This window comes from Chrysochloris asiatica, unplaced genomic scaffold (assembly GCF_000296735.1).
Source record: "Chrysochloris asiatica unplaced genomic scaffold, ChrAsi1.0 scaffold00004, whole genome shotgun sequence".
NCBI classification, from domain to species: Eukaryota; Metazoa; Chordata; class Mammalia; order Afrosoricida; family Chrysochloridae; genus Chrysochloris; species Chrysochloris asiatica.
Window position 1 is genome coordinate 21,019,154 of NW_006408522.1, and position 17,836 is coordinate 21,036,989.

Consider the following 17,836-nt stretch of genomic DNA (forward strand, 5'->3'; position numbering starts at 1 on the left):
CATACATTGACAGAGAACTTCCAGAGGTTTAAGCCGGATTCAGAAGAGGACGTGGAATAAGGGATATCGTTGTGGATGTCAAATGGATCTTGGCTGAAAACAGAGAATACCAGATAGATGTTTATCTGTGCTTTATTGACTACGCAAAGGCTTTTGTTTGTGTGGATCATGAAAAGTTAGGGACAACATTGCGAAATATGAGTATTCCAGAACACTCAATTGTGCTCATGAGGTACCTGTACATGGACCAAGAAGCAGTTGTTCGAACAGGACATGGGAACACTGAATAGTTTAAAATTAAGAAAGGTGTGTGACAGGGTTGTATTCTTTCACCATGCTTATTCAACCTGTATGCTGAGCAAATAATCTGAGAAGCTGGGTTGTATGAAGAATAACTTGCATCAGGATTAGAGGAAGACTCGTTAATAACTTGGCAATATGCAGATGATACAACCTTGTTTGCTGAAAGTGAAGAGGACTTAAAATTCTTTCTGATGAAGATCAAAGAGCACAGCCTTCGTTATGGATTACATCTCAATGTAAAGAAAACAAAAATCGGCACCATTGGACCAATAAACAACATTCTTATCAAAGAAAAGATTGAAGTTGTCAAGGACTTCATTTTTCTTGCATCAGCTATCAGCACTCATGGAAGCAGCAGCCAAGAAATCAAATGACGTATTGCATTAGGCAAATCTGCTGCACGGGACCTTTTTAAAGTGTTGAAGAGCAAAGGTGTCAGTATTAGGACTAAGGTGCACCTGACCCAAGCCATGGTATTTTCAATAACCTCATATGCATCCAAAAGTTGGACAGTGAATAAGGAAGATCATAGAAGAATTTATGTATTTGAATTGTGGTTTTGGAGGAGAATATTGAAAGTACTATGGGCTGCCAAAAGAACCAACAGATCTGTGTTGCAAGAAGTACAGCCAGAGTGCTCCTTAGAGGCCAAGATGGCCAAACTTCGTCTCTCATACTTCAGACATATTGTCAGGAGGGACCAGTCACTGGAGAGGGATATCATGTTTGGTAAGGTGGAGGGTCAGAGAAACAGAGAAAGACCCCCAGAGAGATGGATTGCCCATGTGGCAGCATCAATTTTACTTTAAATGTCCCATTTCTCCTGTCTTTTATTGCTACATTTGAAACAACAATGAGAAATCCTCACTAGAATGTTATTCATCAGATGAATAACTCTTTAAAATAATATGTGTCTCTATTTGTGTCTGTGTCTGTGATGTGTATAATTCACATAATATTTTGTTGATTCAACTTCTGTGTCTAGTAGGAATTCTCGGCCTGACATAGGTTGATAGTTGAACTTTAAGTTTCGTCTAAGGTCTAAAATGACTTGCCCTTCCCTTTCTCTGCAGATTCTCCGTGAGCACAAAGTGGTCATCATTCAGAAGTGGGTCCGGGGCTGGCTGGCTCAGAAACACTACAAGAGGAGCATCCGTGCCATCATCTACCTTCAGTGTTGCTTCCGGAGGATGATGGCCAAGCGGGAGCTGAAGAAACTCAAGATCGAGGCCCGCTCTGTGGAGCGCTACAAGAAGCTCCACATTGGCATGGAGAACAAGATCATGCAGCTGCAGCGCAAAGTTGACGAACAGGTGCGTTGTAGACAGGAGCCCTGGAAGTGGGACACGCCTGAAGAAATCCATTAGGATTATTTTCAATATTGCCTCTTCTTGGCATTATCCTTTAGTCTGAGTAAGAAGTAAAAAAAATAATAATAACACTAATGACCATGAAAGTAAGGACAAATTCATAGATAAGATTATAACTGCAAGGTCTACATAAGGCAAGAAATGATTTTTGAGAACACTATTTGAGGTAAAACATAGCCAAATTTATTAACCCTCTAACCCTTTATGATAGAGAATTGTTTATACTTTTCAGAGCTTTTGACTATGATCATTTGTTAGCATGTGCTACAATGGTTGATGAGAAAACTGAGGTGCAGAGATATTAAGCTAAGGTCAGTAGAAAAGTAAAGGAAGAAGAAAGCAGAGACTATAACAACAAAGCATGTTAAAAGCATTCTGTTGTTGTTGTTGTTGTTAAGTACCATCGAGTAGGCTCCAACTCATAGCGACCCTGCATAGGTTTTCTAAGGAGCAGTTGGTGAGCTTGAACCACTGACCTTGTGGTTCAAACCAATCTTGTGTTCCAGTACTTTATCCTAAGTGCCACACCAGGAGTCTAGTGAGGAAAAAAAAAATGAGAAGTTTGGGTGATAAGAGTCATTGGATTTCTTCAGCGGTTGCCTCATCTACTTACAGGGCTGCTGACACTTTTGTTATGAATTCCTGATTGTTGGCTACAGTCCTTGGCTTCTGTCCCTGTTAGGATCTAGATAGTGATTAAACTTGAACCACCAAGTTGGTTCTCAGTTCCTTGAGCCACAATAAAAAGGAATATATGAGTCTCATTATTCACAAAAACAGTTACACACATACAGTTAAATATGTGTTCTACTACGAGTTCAACCCAAAATTAATGTGACTGATATAATTTATGATTCTGTATTTTGCTATGAAAGATACCAGTGACCAAAGAGAGCTCACCATAGAACCTCAGTGATCCAGTACATGGTGGTGGTGGTGATGTGCTGTGGAGTCGGTTCCAACTTATAGTGACCCTGTATAGGGTTTCTGAGGCTGTGAATCTTTATGGAAGCAGAAACCTCATCTTTCTCCACAGAACTGCTGGTAGTTTTAAACTGCTGATCTTGAGGTTAGCAGCCTAACTTGTAACCACTACACTACCAGAGCTCCTGCTCTAGTATATAGAAATGATTTTTTGTATTTCATTCCTTTGTCTCTGAAACAAGGGAATTCTATACTCTACTTGCAAAGTAGTCATAATTGAAATCTGTCTTTTGGATGTTGTTGTTGTTGTTGTCAGATGCCATCGAGTCGGAACCGACTCATGGCGACCCCATGTACAGCAGAACGAAACAATGTCTTTAGGATAGCTTATTAAAAACAGCTCACATTTCATTTTAGTTTGTATCTAAAAAAGTAAACTGAATGAATTGGAGGACTACAGTGTAAGATCATAGTTAAAATTGTTTAACAAATATTTACTGGGCCCTTACTATATGCAGAACTCTATGCTAGAAGGTAGAACATGGTAAGAAATACAAAGGTAAGTCCACAACAGTCTTTACCCTTAAAGGATAATGTTGTTGTTGTTGTTATGTGCTTTGGAGTTGTTTCCGACTCAGCGACCCTCTACAGGGTTTCCAAGGCTGTAAATCTTTACGGGAGCAGAAAGCCTCATCTTTCTCCTGAGGAACAGCTGGTTTCTAACTGTTGACCATGAGATTAGCAGCCCAATTCGTAAACAGTACACTACTACTGGTGGATAATAATGTTGTTGTTGTTACTAAGTGCCATTGAGTCGGGTCCAACCCTTAGTGACGCTGTGTAGGGATTCCAAGGAGTGGCTGGTAACAAATAATTTCAGGAGGTGAACAAATTGGTGGGCCTGGGGTGGGGGGAAGGGAGTAGTAAATGGTAGCTCAACCTAAAATTGATGAGAGTCCAGGTTCCAAAGGAGAAACTCAGCACTGTGGACTGTCACCCTGATGTTTTGTTCTGACAAGCACTTTACCTGGCAGAAGAAGCAGAGTGATGTCCGTGCTTCTGAAGAGCCTTCAGTCTGTTTGCAGAAATGATCGTTGCTAATATTTTATCACATGCAAATGATATAAAGTTAAGATAACAGGGATCAGAGTGAAGTGGATTCATCAAAAATATTTCTTGAGTGAGGAGGAGGAGTGTTCAGATGGTAAATCGAGATTTGTAGGGGATTTGTGATGTTGAGGCTATCTTACTATGTATCACCTGGATAGCACAGGACTTTTTCTTTTTTTTTTAATTGTGAATTGAGTGATAGTTTACATGGGAGAACATGTGTTTTACACTCATTGCTTCATTACAATGATTACAGTCTCCTCCATGCATCATCATTCAACAGTCTTTGCTTCTATTCCCTCTGTTGTTGTTTTTTTGTGGGGAGGCGAGGGGCCTTTTAAGGGCACTCTGATTCATTTTCAAAAGCAAGTATCGGCTCTTGTATTTCTTGATTAAGAGTCAGGAAATTACAGATTTACTGTGGATTCACCTTGTGATCATAAGAAAATCACGTCTGTATTGATCATTGTGTAAAACAAAATGAATTGTGCCTGCTTGCTTCTTTTTTTGTGTCACAAAGAGGGCATGGGGGTGTTATAAGTGTATGGTTAGTATTTTATTTAGATACTCTGTTGTTGTTGTTATGTGCCATAGAGTCAGTTCCGACCCATAGCGACCCTGTATAGGGTTTCCGAGGGTGTAAGATACTCTACTGATGCAAAATCCGTGCATAAACATGGCTTTATTATTAGACATATTTAATGATATGTATGTTTACCTATCATTTTGTGTGTGTGCTTACAGAACAAAGACTACAAGTGCCTCATGGAGAAGCTGACCCATCTTGAAGGAATCTATAACACTGAGACTGAGAAACTACGAAGTGACTTAGAACGACTTCAGCTAAGTGAGGAGGAAGCTAAGGCTGCCACTAAACGGGTCCTCAGTCTGCAGGAAGAAATTGCAAAGCTCCGGAAAGACCTTGAACAAACTCGGTCAGAGAAAAAATCCATTGAAGAAAATGCAGACAGATACAAACAAGAAACTGACAAGGTGGGAATGAATGTTCATATTCTCATCTACTTTTCTATACAAAGGAAATATGTTGTAATTTGGCCTCGTCCATATGGCTCAATGTTGGTTTTCATGTAAAGTGAAATATAAATTTCAATTAGTTTACTGTTCATTAGTGTTTCCCAAGTATTTTATCCCATATGATCAGTAAGAAGTAGCAGTTGTTTTAGTAGGATGTCTTGACTCTAGTAAGAACAGAATCAAAGCATAATTTTAAGAAAATTAATGGCCATGTACTTACTTTACATACTTCTTTTAATGTGTTGGTCTTGATATAGTAGTATTCAGTAGTATTAGTGTGATTAAAAAGCCAATCAAACAATGAACAGTCAATACTTGGTAGAGGGGATCTTTGTGGAAATATGCACTGAGGCTGTGTTAAGTCCAAGTGGGCAAAACCCAAATGTCTGTGGCCTAATTGCATCAAGAGCTGTTGTGCAGGTAGACCAACATCAACACACTTGTCGATTCATCAGTGCTTCTACACTACAAATGTGCATTCAGTTTTATCCAAGTATCAAGGTCTCAAACACTAATGCGATATGCTTTTTAAATAATCATAAAAATATCTCAACACAAAACTTACAGAAAAAGTCATCAATTTCAGAGTTCACTAGCATTGCCATCTTTAAATGAAAACAAAGTTGACTGTAATGACTCTAACCACTGGCAAAAATCCCAGTTCTGCTCTTTCTGTACTGATACCTGGTTATTATTAGTAGCAGCGTTTACAGAGAGAACCTCAGCAGGATTTAAGAAGCAGTTCAGGTAGGATAATGTCACCAATGAAACTGAGATGCTTACATAGCCTTCAGAGTCCTCATAGAATAATTTCTCCTATTTCTCAAGCAAATGACCTGGGTTCTGTTTGTAAAACAACAGTGCCATTAAGTGGAAGCAAAATATTTAAACTTGGTGGAAAGATGTCCCTTCCTCTTCTTAGCCCAGTTCTTGCCATTCTAGGCTGATAGAATGCTGTACATAAACAGAATAAGACTTCTCGCTTCTGTTCCTTTTCTCTATTGTTCACATAGATTGTTGTTGTTGTTGTTAAGTGCCGTCGAGTCGGTTCCGACCCATAGCCATTAGTTTCTTTGAATGGAGCAGGGGTGGATTACCCAGTAAGCAAGGTAAGCATGAGTTTATTAATTCGTAGTACATAATTTCACTTCAGTTTCACCACAGCGATGGAGTTTTGGTGCAGCACTGTTGGATAAGCACCAACCTACTTACCACAAGGACAGAAGTTCAAACCCACCAGCCACTTCTCAAAAACCTTATGTAGGGTCGCTATGAGTTGGAACCAACTCAATGACATGTAACAATAACAAAAATGGTGAAAAATGTGAAACTATTCAGTAAGATTAGTAAGTAAACACAAGTCGTTGATAGGTGTCATTAAGTCAGTACCAACTCATAGCGATCCTAGGCACAACAGAATGAAACACTGCCCGGTCCTGGGCCAACTTCACAATCATTCCTATGTTTGAGCCCATTGATGCTGCCACTGTGCTAATACATCTTGTTGGGAGCCTTCCTCTTTTTCTCTGACCCTCCACCTTACCAAGCATGATATCCTTCTCCAGTGACTGGCCCCTCCTGATAATATGTCCAAAGTATGAGAGACAAAGTCTGGCCATCCTGGCCTCCAAGGAGAACTCTGACAGTATATCTTCCAACACATATCTGTTTGTTCTATTAGAAGTCTATGGTACTTTCAATATTCTCCTCCAACACCATACCTCAAATGCATTAAGTCTTCTGTGGTCTTTCTTTTTCACTACCCAACTTTCACATGCATATGAGCTTATTGAAAATATCATGGCTTGGGTCACGTGCACCTTAGTCCTCAAACTAACATCTTTGCTCTTAAAGAGATCTTGTGCAGCAGATTTGCCCAGTGCAATACGTCATTTGATTTCATGACTGCTGCTTCCATGAGTGTAAGCATAAGTAAGTCTGTCATACTGTTCACTACCAACACATGCTGGTGAGAACATGGAGAGATGGGAACGCTCCTACACTAGTGGTGGAACTGTAAAATGGAGCAACCACTGTTGAAGATGAGATGGCACTTCCTCAAAAAAAACGGAAATAAAAATACCATATGACCCAGCAATCTCTTTACTTGGTATATATCCTAGAGAACTAAAAGCCAAAAAACAGATATATGCACACCCATGTTCATAGCAGCACTGTTCACAGAAGCAAAAAGATGAAGGCACCTTAAATGCCCATCAGTGAAAGAATGGATAAACAAATGTTGGTACATAAACACATGGAATATTATATAACCTTGAAGAATAATGATGAATTTGCCAAATACCTCAGAACATAGATGAACCTGGAGGACATTATGCTGAGTGAAATTGTTTTTATTAAGTGCCTTCCAGTCTGTTCCAACTCATAGTGACCCTGTATAGGGTTTCCAAGGAGCTGGTGGATTTGAACCACTGACCTTATAGTTAGCAGTCCAATGCTTATCTTAGAGCGCCACACCAGGAATTCTGAGTGAAATTAGTCAATCACAAAAGGACAAATATTACGAGACCGCTTTTGTAAAAAATAAAAAAGATGTTTACATACTAAAGGAAACATTCTTTGATGGTGAGCAGGGGTGGGAGGGAAGGGAGAGTAATTCACTGGCTAGAGGATAGGCACAGCTTGTTCAATCAGAATTCTAATATGCGTTCAGAGGGATCATCAGGAGGTAGATGTTCCAGTAGAGCTGTGGTTCTTTACCAGGCATGCCAGAATCTACTGGAAAGTTTTTTTAAAAAAACACTCAGGGCTAAGCTCTAGGAGTGTGGGATAGGTATGTGTGTTTTCAAGAAGCTCCCCACTCCTGACCAAAAGCAACTTTTCTCAAGAGACCAAAGCAAACTTGAGCCTTTCTACTGAGAGTGGATGTTAAGTCTGGATCAGTATGGCAGGGAGAGACTGAATAGTGAGAAGGGGCTCACTCTGGACTGACTTCTGCTGTGGCGCAGAGTGTTACCCAGCATTCCTTGTCACCAGGGATCCTGAGCCTTTTTAACCTTCTCTACCGCTGAAGGTTTGCCCAGCAGCGTTGTCTGTATTATTAAAGCTGTATTGCTTTAGGAACTCTGTGAATTTAAAATTAGAGAAAGGAGTTCAAATTTTAGTCATCACAAACACATTATCTTCCAAAGATGATTGAGTAAATCATGTTCCTTACAAAGTGACCTTTGGTTTGAATTTTTGCTTCCAGGGAATCCTTATCCAACCAGAAACTAGGAAGATAAAGGTCAGAGCTTATTTAAAGGTGCAACACAATGACTAGTTGTCAATATTGCTAAGCCATTCAAAGAAATGAAAGGGATACTCTCTTTCTCTGGACAGGTAGCCAGGAGTTTCATTAGGTCTCCAGTCAATTCCCAGAACTAAAGAGTGCTTCTCATCCTTCTTAACCTCCTTAATCTATCCATTTGGATCATGCGAACACATAAGCTTCGCGTTAGGGTGTGAAATGAGAAGGCAGCTTTATTGCTTTGAGAGTTAATAACTTAGTAGGCACCAGGCAATTTGCTGTATGTCCACGGTACAAAGTAAAATAACAACTATCCTGTTTTCCAGGAATTGAGGGAGATGGAAAAGTAAATTTTATAAGAACTATAAGGAGGTCCTATGGTAGCTTAGAGAAGAGACATCTCATTGGAAGGGGTTTCTGGGAAGGCTCTCTGGGGAAGGGGAGGATTGTGCCAAGTTGGAAGGGCAATTGCTTATAACAAGGCAAAGAAATGAGACGCCAACATGGTGAAAGCAAGCAGTCTATGAAGTCTTTACACTTAGTAATTGGGCTGTTTCATTGTTTGTTTCATTTGATAGCTGGTGTCAAGTCTGACAGAAGAAAACACTCTGCTGAAACAGGAAAAAGAGACTCTCAACCATCTTATCGTGGAGCAGGCTAAAGAGATGACAGGTAAGACACACAGAGGTCAAACCTACTGCACGCCAACTACCTTTGTACCAACATTTTATAAGCTATAACCGCATTTCATAATTGGTTCATCATTGCTTAGAATTTAAATATTTTTCAACATTGAGGATGTAACTGACGGGTAGTCATAAGTGGACAGAGTTCCCAAAAGCAAGAGCTCCAATTAGACTGAATTTAATTGGTGAACTTGTAACGCTGGCCTCTCTATTTATAATTCTGAATTAATGTCAGGCAATATCATAAGCAATTTTTAAAACTTAACTTATTCTACATGTATGATGTAACAGTCATAGATTGATTATAAGCAGTGTTGGAGAAAAAGAGAAAGACCCACAGTTAGATGGATTAGCACAGTGGCCGCAGCAGTGGGCTCAGGCTTAGCAATGATTGTGAGGTTGGTGCAGGACTGTGATGCATAGGGTTGCTATGAGTCTGTGCTGACTCGATGGCACCTAACAACAAGTGATTCAGGAAAAATCATTGAACTAGCATTTATGCATACATTTTATTTATTTATTGCTAAACCAATGGGTCTTCCAAAATTAACCACTTTTTGCTGCTAAATTAAAAAAAAAACACACAAAAACTTATTTTTTTAAGAATTAACTAAATCAGACCCACTACAATTGCATTGATTCCCACTCTTAGCAACCCAAGAGGACAGAGTCGAATCTGCTCAGTATGGTTTCCAAGACTAAGTTCTTATGGAAGCAGACTGTCTCATCTCTCTCTTGCAGAGTCTCTGGTGGGTTTAAACCGCTGACATTTCAGTAGGAGCTAAGTGCTCTAAATACCCACCGGGGTTCCTTGAGAGAACTGGGATGAGAATTTACACACAAAAAAGGATTAGAAGATAGAGATCTGAACTACGGTCATTATGGTAGAGATGGAAGGGAAGAGATGGGTTGGAGTGAGAAATATGAAAAGAATCAATAGAATATTATAATTTTTGATGTGGTGCTGCTAACTTCAAAGTCAGTGTTTCAAATCTACCAGAAACTCCTTGGTGAAAGATGGCTATCAGTGCCTGTAAAGACTTACAAGTTTCAGAAATCCTCTTTAGATTCATTATGAATAGAAATTGACTCAATAGAGTGTGCTTGGCTTTGGTATTCAGAAAAATAATAAACATGGTCTAAAGTTTTGAGATGAGGTCTCAACGTAATGATAGTGTTTTATTAGTAAAGAGGAAATTGAGAGGAGTAAAAGTATTTGTTTATGAGACAAATTGATGAGATCAAAGATGAGAGAGAGAATGAACGATGAACCTGAAAATACCCATTACAACTATAATGGTGAGAGAAGTCTCTGGGCCTTTCTCTGAACCCATCCCTGCCCTCCAATTATCCGAGATAATGTAGGGGAAACCTGGAATTAAGCTTTGTAAAATGACCAGAATTAAGGGATAAAGTGAAGAAGAGAAGCCAGAAGAAAGGACAATTAAGAGGGGAAAGAGAAAGCCATCACGGAAGCCTTCTGCTAAGATGCAGAATGTGGCAGAAGGATCAAGAATCATGAGACTAGTTTTAGAAAAATGTTATTTGAATTTGAATGATGAGAACAAAGAAATAACAGTGGGTTTGCCTAGGGAAAATTTGTTGGTAGCCTTGGAGTAGCTCCAACAAACTGTTAATAAAAAGCAGTGTATAGACTGCTGTAGAGAGAAGAAATTCATTCATTCACTTAATAATAAATTATTAAAGCCCCATGCTGAGTAAGCTTTCAGTGGGTACCATGAAAACAGTTGTAACACACCACATGAAGTCCTTGCTTACAGAGAAAAAAATGGTGAAGCATAGAAGCAGGAAAGGAAGATTAAAACTTAGCCACAGAACAAGGGTAAAATGAGGCACAGCGTGGGAAGTTTCATATTGTAAATGTGACTGGTTAGTTCATTGAGTTAAAGTATGTAGTGAAGATCTGAGCCTTTTTCTTTTCTTTCCCTTTCTTTTTTTGCATTGTTTTATCTTTAGACATGTACAATACTGGCTAAAGGCAAGCCATTGGCAACAGAGCGGGTGGGTAAATGGAAAGATTAGAATTTTCCTAGTACTTGTGAGATGGACAAAAAGTTAACAACTCAGGTGACCAGACCTAGGGATTTCATCTAATTAGAACCTAGGGGACTAGCAGAGCAGCAAGAGAAGTTTGTTGTTGTTAAGTGCTTTTGAGTTGGTACCGATTCATAGTAACCCTGTATAGGGATTCCCAGGAGCAGCTGGTCAGTTTGAACTTCTAACCTTGCAGTTAAAATTGACCTGGCAGTCCTGTGCTTTATCCTACAGTGCCACACCAAGGCTCCTAAGAAGTTTGTTGTTGTTAAGTGCCGTCGAGTCAGTTCCAACCCATAATGACCCTGTATAGGGTTTCTGAGGAGCGGATGGTGGGTTTGAACCACCGACCTTGTAGTTCAAATTGACCTTGCAGTACAGTAATTTATCCTGCAGTGCCACACCAGGCCGAAAAGTAGTAAGGTAGAACCATTGGCTGAGAGGAAGCAGAGAGAGAGAACTCTGTAGAGTATTACAGAGATATTGTCATTCCATCAAAGACTTGAGAGAGTACGTTAATTTGGACAAGAGAATATTATGAATAGCCTGAAGCACAATATTATTAGAATAACAAACAAGTAAACTTTAGTTAATAAAAAAAATGACTAGTGGAGTCCTGGTGTGGCACTGTAGAATAAGCACTGGACTGCTAACTCCAAGGTCAGCAGTTCAAACCCACCAGCCGCAACAGAGAAATCCTACACAGGGTCACTTGAGTAGAAATCAACTTGATGACATTTAACAACAGCCACAAGTGAACGTTTACTAAAGGTGTGCCTAATCCAGTGTATGAACTAGCGGAGCATAGCGTAGTTGTACATAGAGCATGGCCCTTGGAGCCAGACACATCTGGGTTCTTCCCATTCTAGCTATGTGACCTCTTTAAGCCTCGCTGCCTCTGACTTGCCTTGTTATCAAGAAGTAAAGAGGTCTGTGTCTCTCTTGATCCCTAGAAGTACCAGCCTTAGAGATAATCTTATGGTACAAATGGCCATAAAGAATCTGAGACATCTCATATCAGAAAAGAAGCAAAATAATTCCCATGTTTGGACTGGGAATAGGAATACCTATTAAAATGTACACAAGTGCATGTCAGAGATGATAGATGTTATTAGTACTCAGTCATCTCCTTTTTTTGTTATATTTTCTTTCTCTGCATTCACCAAGATAGTGTTACAGATCATAGTGGTGCTAACAATAAAATTTGCAGGCAGAGAACGTGGAAATCATTGCACGTGTTTTCCTTCTTGAATTCTATGGAACTATCTTTGGTATGTATTCCTCTCTTCTTTCCTTCAGAGACTATGGAGAAGAAGCTAATAGAAGAAACAAAACAACTGGAACTCGATCTTAATGATGAAAGGTTGAGATATCAGAACCTTCTGAATGAGTTCAGTCGCCTAGAAGAACGATATGATGACCTCAAGGAAGAAATGACCCTGATGGTGGTGAGTTTTCTTTTTTTTTTTATAAAAAAATTTCAAATGTATACAAAAGTAGATAGAAGAGTAGGAAGAACACCCATATGCTTCATGTGTTGTTGTCAATTGTATGCAAGTCATGGCGACTCCATGTGCACCAGGGTTGGACTGTGGAGATCCATAGGGTTTTCACTGTCTGCTTTTTCAGGTGTAGATGGGCCTTTACTTCCTCGTCTTTCTTAGTCTGGAAGCTCTGCTGAAGCTTGTTCAGCATCATGGCAATATGCAAGCCTCCAATGACAGATGGTAGTAGCTGCACTGAGGTGCAGTGGCCTGGAATGTCAACCTCAATCTCCTGCAGGGAAGGCAAGAATTCTACCGCAGAGCCACCACTGCCACTGTAGGCTGATTACTGATCACTCAGTTCCAAAATGATCAACACGGCTCTACCTGCATTCAGTGGATTGTTTTAAAGCAAATCACAGAAATCAAATAAGTCAATTTTTAAATTCTTAGTAAAGTCAAACACTTTAAAAACTGGACCATGCGATACTTTAAATTCAATATAAGTGATTATCGTTTTATGTATTGAATGTCTTCCTGCATAATTTGTAGATAGAACCAGTATTTATATAGTTGTATCTTTCTTTCCCTCAGTTTTTATTATAATTTCAAAGATATATTCCTAGAAAAGAAAATGCAAAATCTGTTTGTAAGAAAGGGTATTTAAGAATTATCTGTTTCATGGACTTGTCTGCATTTTCAATGGTACCTTTTGTACTTCTCAATGTTCTGCTCACCCTCCCTGCTCTGCTTGTCCTGTTATCAGGAAACAAAGAGTTCTCTGGCTCTCTCGTTCCCTGTAAATATCAGGCTGAAAGGTAACCTCATGGTACAAATGGCCAGAAATGCTCTGAGATAGCTTATAAAAAACAAGATCGCTTGGTGTCTGTATGTAAGAGTATTTGCTTCAAAATTTGCTTCTATCTGGATCTCCTGACAAGGTTCTTTAAAATCTAAAAGACATTTTAAAAGTCAGAGTCAAAAGAGATTATGCAACACAAAGGAAATTTGTTTTATCTCCTTGCAGATGAGGAAGCAGTCTCAGAGGTTAAGAAGCTAGTATATTGTTGTTGTTGTTAATTGCTGTCAAGCCAGTTTTGATTCATAGCAACCCTGTATAGTGTTTCCAAGGAGCAGCTGGTGGGCTTGAACCACCAACCTTGAGGTTGCTGTTGTTGTTGTTGTTATGTGCCGTGGAGTTGGTTCCGACTCATAGCGACCCTAGTCCAGTGCTTATCCTACAGTGTCACACCAGGAGTCTAAGATGCTAATATAGATTCTATAAAAGCCCCAAAACAAACCCACTGACATCAAGTAGATTCCGACTCCTAGCAACTCTGTGTAGCATTTCTGAGGCTTTAGATCTTTACAGGAACAGAAAAGCCTAATCTTGCTCTTGCAGTGTGGCTGGTAGATTTGAACTATCAACTTTGCAGTTAGCAGTCCAGTGCTTATCCATCAGTGCCACCAGAGCTCCTTATAAGTTCTGTAGTTGGCTAATATTTCAAATAACCTTCACTCTCTCCTGATTTACATGTGACAAAGATACTAAAAATAAGAGTCGAAATTTCAGTTATCATGATCCTTGTCATTGAAAATTAGTCTTGTCTTCCTTGATCTGTATACTGCATTCGGTCTTATTGAAACTTGTCTTTCACAGTCTCTCATTCTTAGCTTTCTCTGTAGAGTTCTTTTCCCTCTGTCTCTTGAAGTTCAAGTTGATGGTTCAAGCCATCATCCGCTCCTTGGGAACCCTATACAGGGTCACTATAAGTCTAAACACCAACTACTACTAGACAGTCTCACGACATTTGTAGTTAAGCCAAGCTTCATTTATTAAGCGTTGTTTCTCACAGGCTATGAGACTCTTTGTTATTAAATGCCATCCAGTTGGTTCTGACTCATAGTGACCCTGGTTAGGGTTTCCAGGCAGTGGCTGGTAGGTTTGAACCACTGACCTTGAGCTTAGCAGTCTAGTCCTTACCCCACAGCGCCATTGTTAATAAGTGGGATTTGGAACAGAAACTATTCTGCAGTCAACTAAATATAGAATCAATTAGTTTAAACACAGTTATGCAGATCTTTCTTTTAGAAAATTCCTTGGATCCTTTAATAGCATGTGGCTTGCAAATCTCAGGAAATACAGTAAGAGAAACACATGCCTTGTGTTTCTTCAAAAGTTTGTGGGAAAATGGAATTAAAAGATAATGGAATTTTTCCACAAATTTTTTGAAGCCCCCTTGTGTACATGACTCTCTGAGCGCATTTCGGAGTCATCTGTGAGCTCTGAAGTCTCTTCAGTAAGTGAGGCCGCCATCTCTGTTAAAGACCTGCCAGAAATGGCCATTTTCCCGCCTCCTGAACACTGCCAGTCATTCTTGTTCATCAACTCAGCCTGCTGTGTGCTCTGTTGCCAGCAGAAAGATACAACTAGGCTCCGGGAGTTGTTCAGCTGCCTGATTTCCTGTTTGTTGGCTCACAAGACTCGGTTGCATATCTTTGGCTCATTATTATTATTCCTCCTGGGTAACAAAAATGGTCAGAGGAAAGGAAAAGAGAATAGAAGGAAGATCAGCAGTTGTTTGCTTTCGACTCACCTTTTTATTAGATCTCATTTTTTAGCTTCAGCTACAACCCAGATTACAGTCTTTGGACAAAGAACTAAAAAATGGCTTTATAATTTATAGAACTAAATTAAATTACAATTTATTGCAATACCTTATTTTAATGTTTAGATTGAACTTTACAAAACATGGGTACTTGCCTAATATTTTACTGATAAACATTCTTTAAACAGAGCTCTCTCGTGGGTACATTCTGAAGATAATGAGGCATTTTGTAGTTAATAGACATGAGTAGCATAGTGGTTACGAATCTCATGGTCAGTAGTTCGAAACTACCAGCAGTTTCACGGGAGAAAGATGAGGCTTTGTGCTCCCGTAAAGATCTGCAGCCTCAGAAACCCTGTGCAGGGTCATTATGAGTCAGAACCAACTCCACGGCACATAACAACAACACCAACACTGAATAGCTGGAAACTTTAGGGTAAGGAATTGATAGACTGCCTCCGAGGCTTTCTTTAATCTCCATGGCTCATAGTGCCAGGGTATAGAGTGGTGAGTTGTAGACCAAGAGCATTCATTTGCCCAGGGAATATATGAGCAGAGGCTATTAGCAGAAGGCTGATCCAGGACTAAAGAATTTCAAGCCAGCAGTGAAAGGATAGTGAATCAGGGGAACCCTGGTTTGTGAAGTGTTTGAAGATAAGTTACTTTCAGAGTAAGGTAGGACTTTAGTATGTCAACAATAGTGTCGAATCCTAAATATAGGTAGCTGAAAGGCCATAAGCAAGGACGGTGTTGTTAAAGGATTACTTCAGAGTCCTTAGAATTACAGCAACAGCAAACCAAAACCCAAGCCAGCTGTCGAGTTGACTCCAACTCAGAGTGACCCATATGTGGCAGAGTAGGACTGTACCGTGTAGGATTTTCAGTGGCTGATTTTTCAAAGAAGATTGCCAGGCCTTTGTTTTGAGTTGATTCTGGATAGACTTGAACCTCCACCCTTTCAATTAGTAGCTGAGCACATCAACTATTGGCACCACCCAGGGATTCCATAGCAGCAGTGTGATGGTGGGGTGCACTGTGCAGTTGGGTCCGACTTGTAGTGACCCTATACAGGGTTTCCGAGGCTGTGAAACTTTACCAGAGAAGAAAGCCTCATCTTTCTCCCACGGAGCAACTGGTAGTTTCAAACTGTTGACCTTTAGGTTAGCAGCCTGACTTGTAACCACTACGCTACCAGAGCAGTTAATATTAATTGAATGCTTGTTATGTGCTAAGCACTAAGCTAAACCCCTTACTTGTATGATCTCATTTAATCGTCATATAAACTCTATGAGATAGATAGTATTATTTTCCTAGTGATGAAACTAAGGCCTGGAAAAGTGAGGTAAGTGGCTCTTTCTTGCTTCAGGCCTGGAACACGTAAAACTTCCAACCTCCAACCTCCACCCTATGTTACAAAGAGTCTTTGTCCTGGAGTTTATATAGTCCTACCACTGTTTTTTTTTACTGCCCCAACCAGATACCAGTTTATTAGAGACACCATTCATACAACTGTGGGCTTGAACTAGGAACTTTTAAAAGTAAAGGTACCTGTGTATATGAACACAAGTAAATCTGAGTGCTTTTTACTTCTCCCCTTTAAGGTACACCCCAGCTTCTGGGTAGTTTCAGAAGGTGTGGTGTTCTCTGGTCTTCCCTAGGCCTTGGAGTACAGGTTGGTTCAGCCTGAGTGCTGTACTATCCCTGGTTCCTGACTTCTCTATGGTCACACAGAGTCAGCTCTGTACAAACCTGGGTGTTGGAAGAAAAAAGGCAAAGAAATTGTGGCTTCTGGCTCTTTTCCTGCAGCTGAAACAAAGGATAAAGGAAATTGGACTGATGAGAAAGCTCTTAGAGGTCTTTCTGAAGTTCTCAGGACCTATAACCCTGCAGGAGCCAGGCTATTGAACCTCCTTTCCTCTTCTACTGCGAGTACCCTAGGAGTGAGGGGGCACAACACCAGCTGTTGTAGTCCTTCTTCCTCCAAGCCACTCTCTAGCCCATTTTTTCTCCAGGAAGGAGGAGGAGTCAGCAATTGTTTTGCTGTTCTAGTCCCCCTGAGCTTTCTCAAGACTAATTTCATAGGTACGTTTCGGAATGTCATCAATGTGCTACTTAGACTCTACGTTAAAAACCCTGGCATCACCAAGGCTACACAGAGCAGCTTTCTTAGCTTTCCTGCACTGCCCACTCTTCCTACTGCTGACTCCAGAGATTTAGCTTCATGCCTGTAGAAAAGTGATAGAAATTATAGTCATTTTATGCTATAATTTGAATCCACTAGCCGCTAACACTATACAGGGTCGCTATGAGTTGGAACCAACTTTAGGGCACTTAACAACAACAAATGTGGAAAGCACTTCCTTTTTTTAGAAACCACTTTTGCTTAGTTACACTGCAGGAAAGATTAATTACTAGAAAAGGACATCATGGTTGGTAACGTGCAGGCTCAGCAAAAACAAAGAAAACCTTTAGTGAGGTGGATTCATTGACACAACAGCCTCAACAGTGGGCTCAAACAAATCCAAGATCATGTAAACATAGCAAGACCCAACAGCCTTTCATTCTGGTTTACATAAGGTCGCCATGACAGCAATGGTAACTAACAATAACAGTGCATGAAAACGATGATGCATAACATTAAATATATTCATTGAGCTTTGAGAATAAGTTTTATTTGATTACAAACACTAACATCAATGTCTGGATGCTGAGGCACTATACCTTATGCTTCATCTGTTGTGACTGATCACTTACAACCTTAAAAACCCAAAGGGAACTCTGCTCATAATCACAGGTCATTTCACCAGGAAACACGCTGGTGTTTCCTTCTCTTCCTTTGAAGAGCTCAGCAGGTGGCCCTTTTGTAAGAGTTTGGTTGAGATCATTTGAGCATCACTATAGCCAGTAACTGAGTGGGGGATTCTGGCCAAGTCAAGGTAGACATTATCATTGTTAATTACATCCAGTTTCGTTAGGCTGTGATAATTATGTCTGATTTATTTGCCTTGCA

The 17,836-nt window shown here is 40.0% G+C and overlaps 1 protein-coding gene across 3 annotated transcripts in view; it reads left to right on the plus strand.

Annotated features, from left to right (window-relative positions):
• The window catches only part of MYO5A (myosin VA (heavy chain 12, myoxin)), a 239,831-nt gene that overhangs the window by 159,159 nt on the left and 62,836 nt on the right, over window positions 1-17,836 (plus strand). For all 3 annotated transcript variants that reach the window (XM_006831634.1, XM_006831636.1, XM_006831635.1), the window contains 4 exons: window positions 1,377-1,616; window positions 4,452-4,700; window positions 8,571-8,664; window positions 12,033-12,181. In XM_006831634.1, coding sequence (XP_006831697.1) covers window positions 1,377-1,616; window positions 4,452-4,700; window positions 8,571-8,664; window positions 12,033-12,181 — 732 coding nt within the window. The remainder of the gene's footprint in view (window positions 1-1,376; window positions 1,617-4,451; window positions 4,701-8,570; window positions 8,665-12,032; window positions 12,182-17,836) is intronic.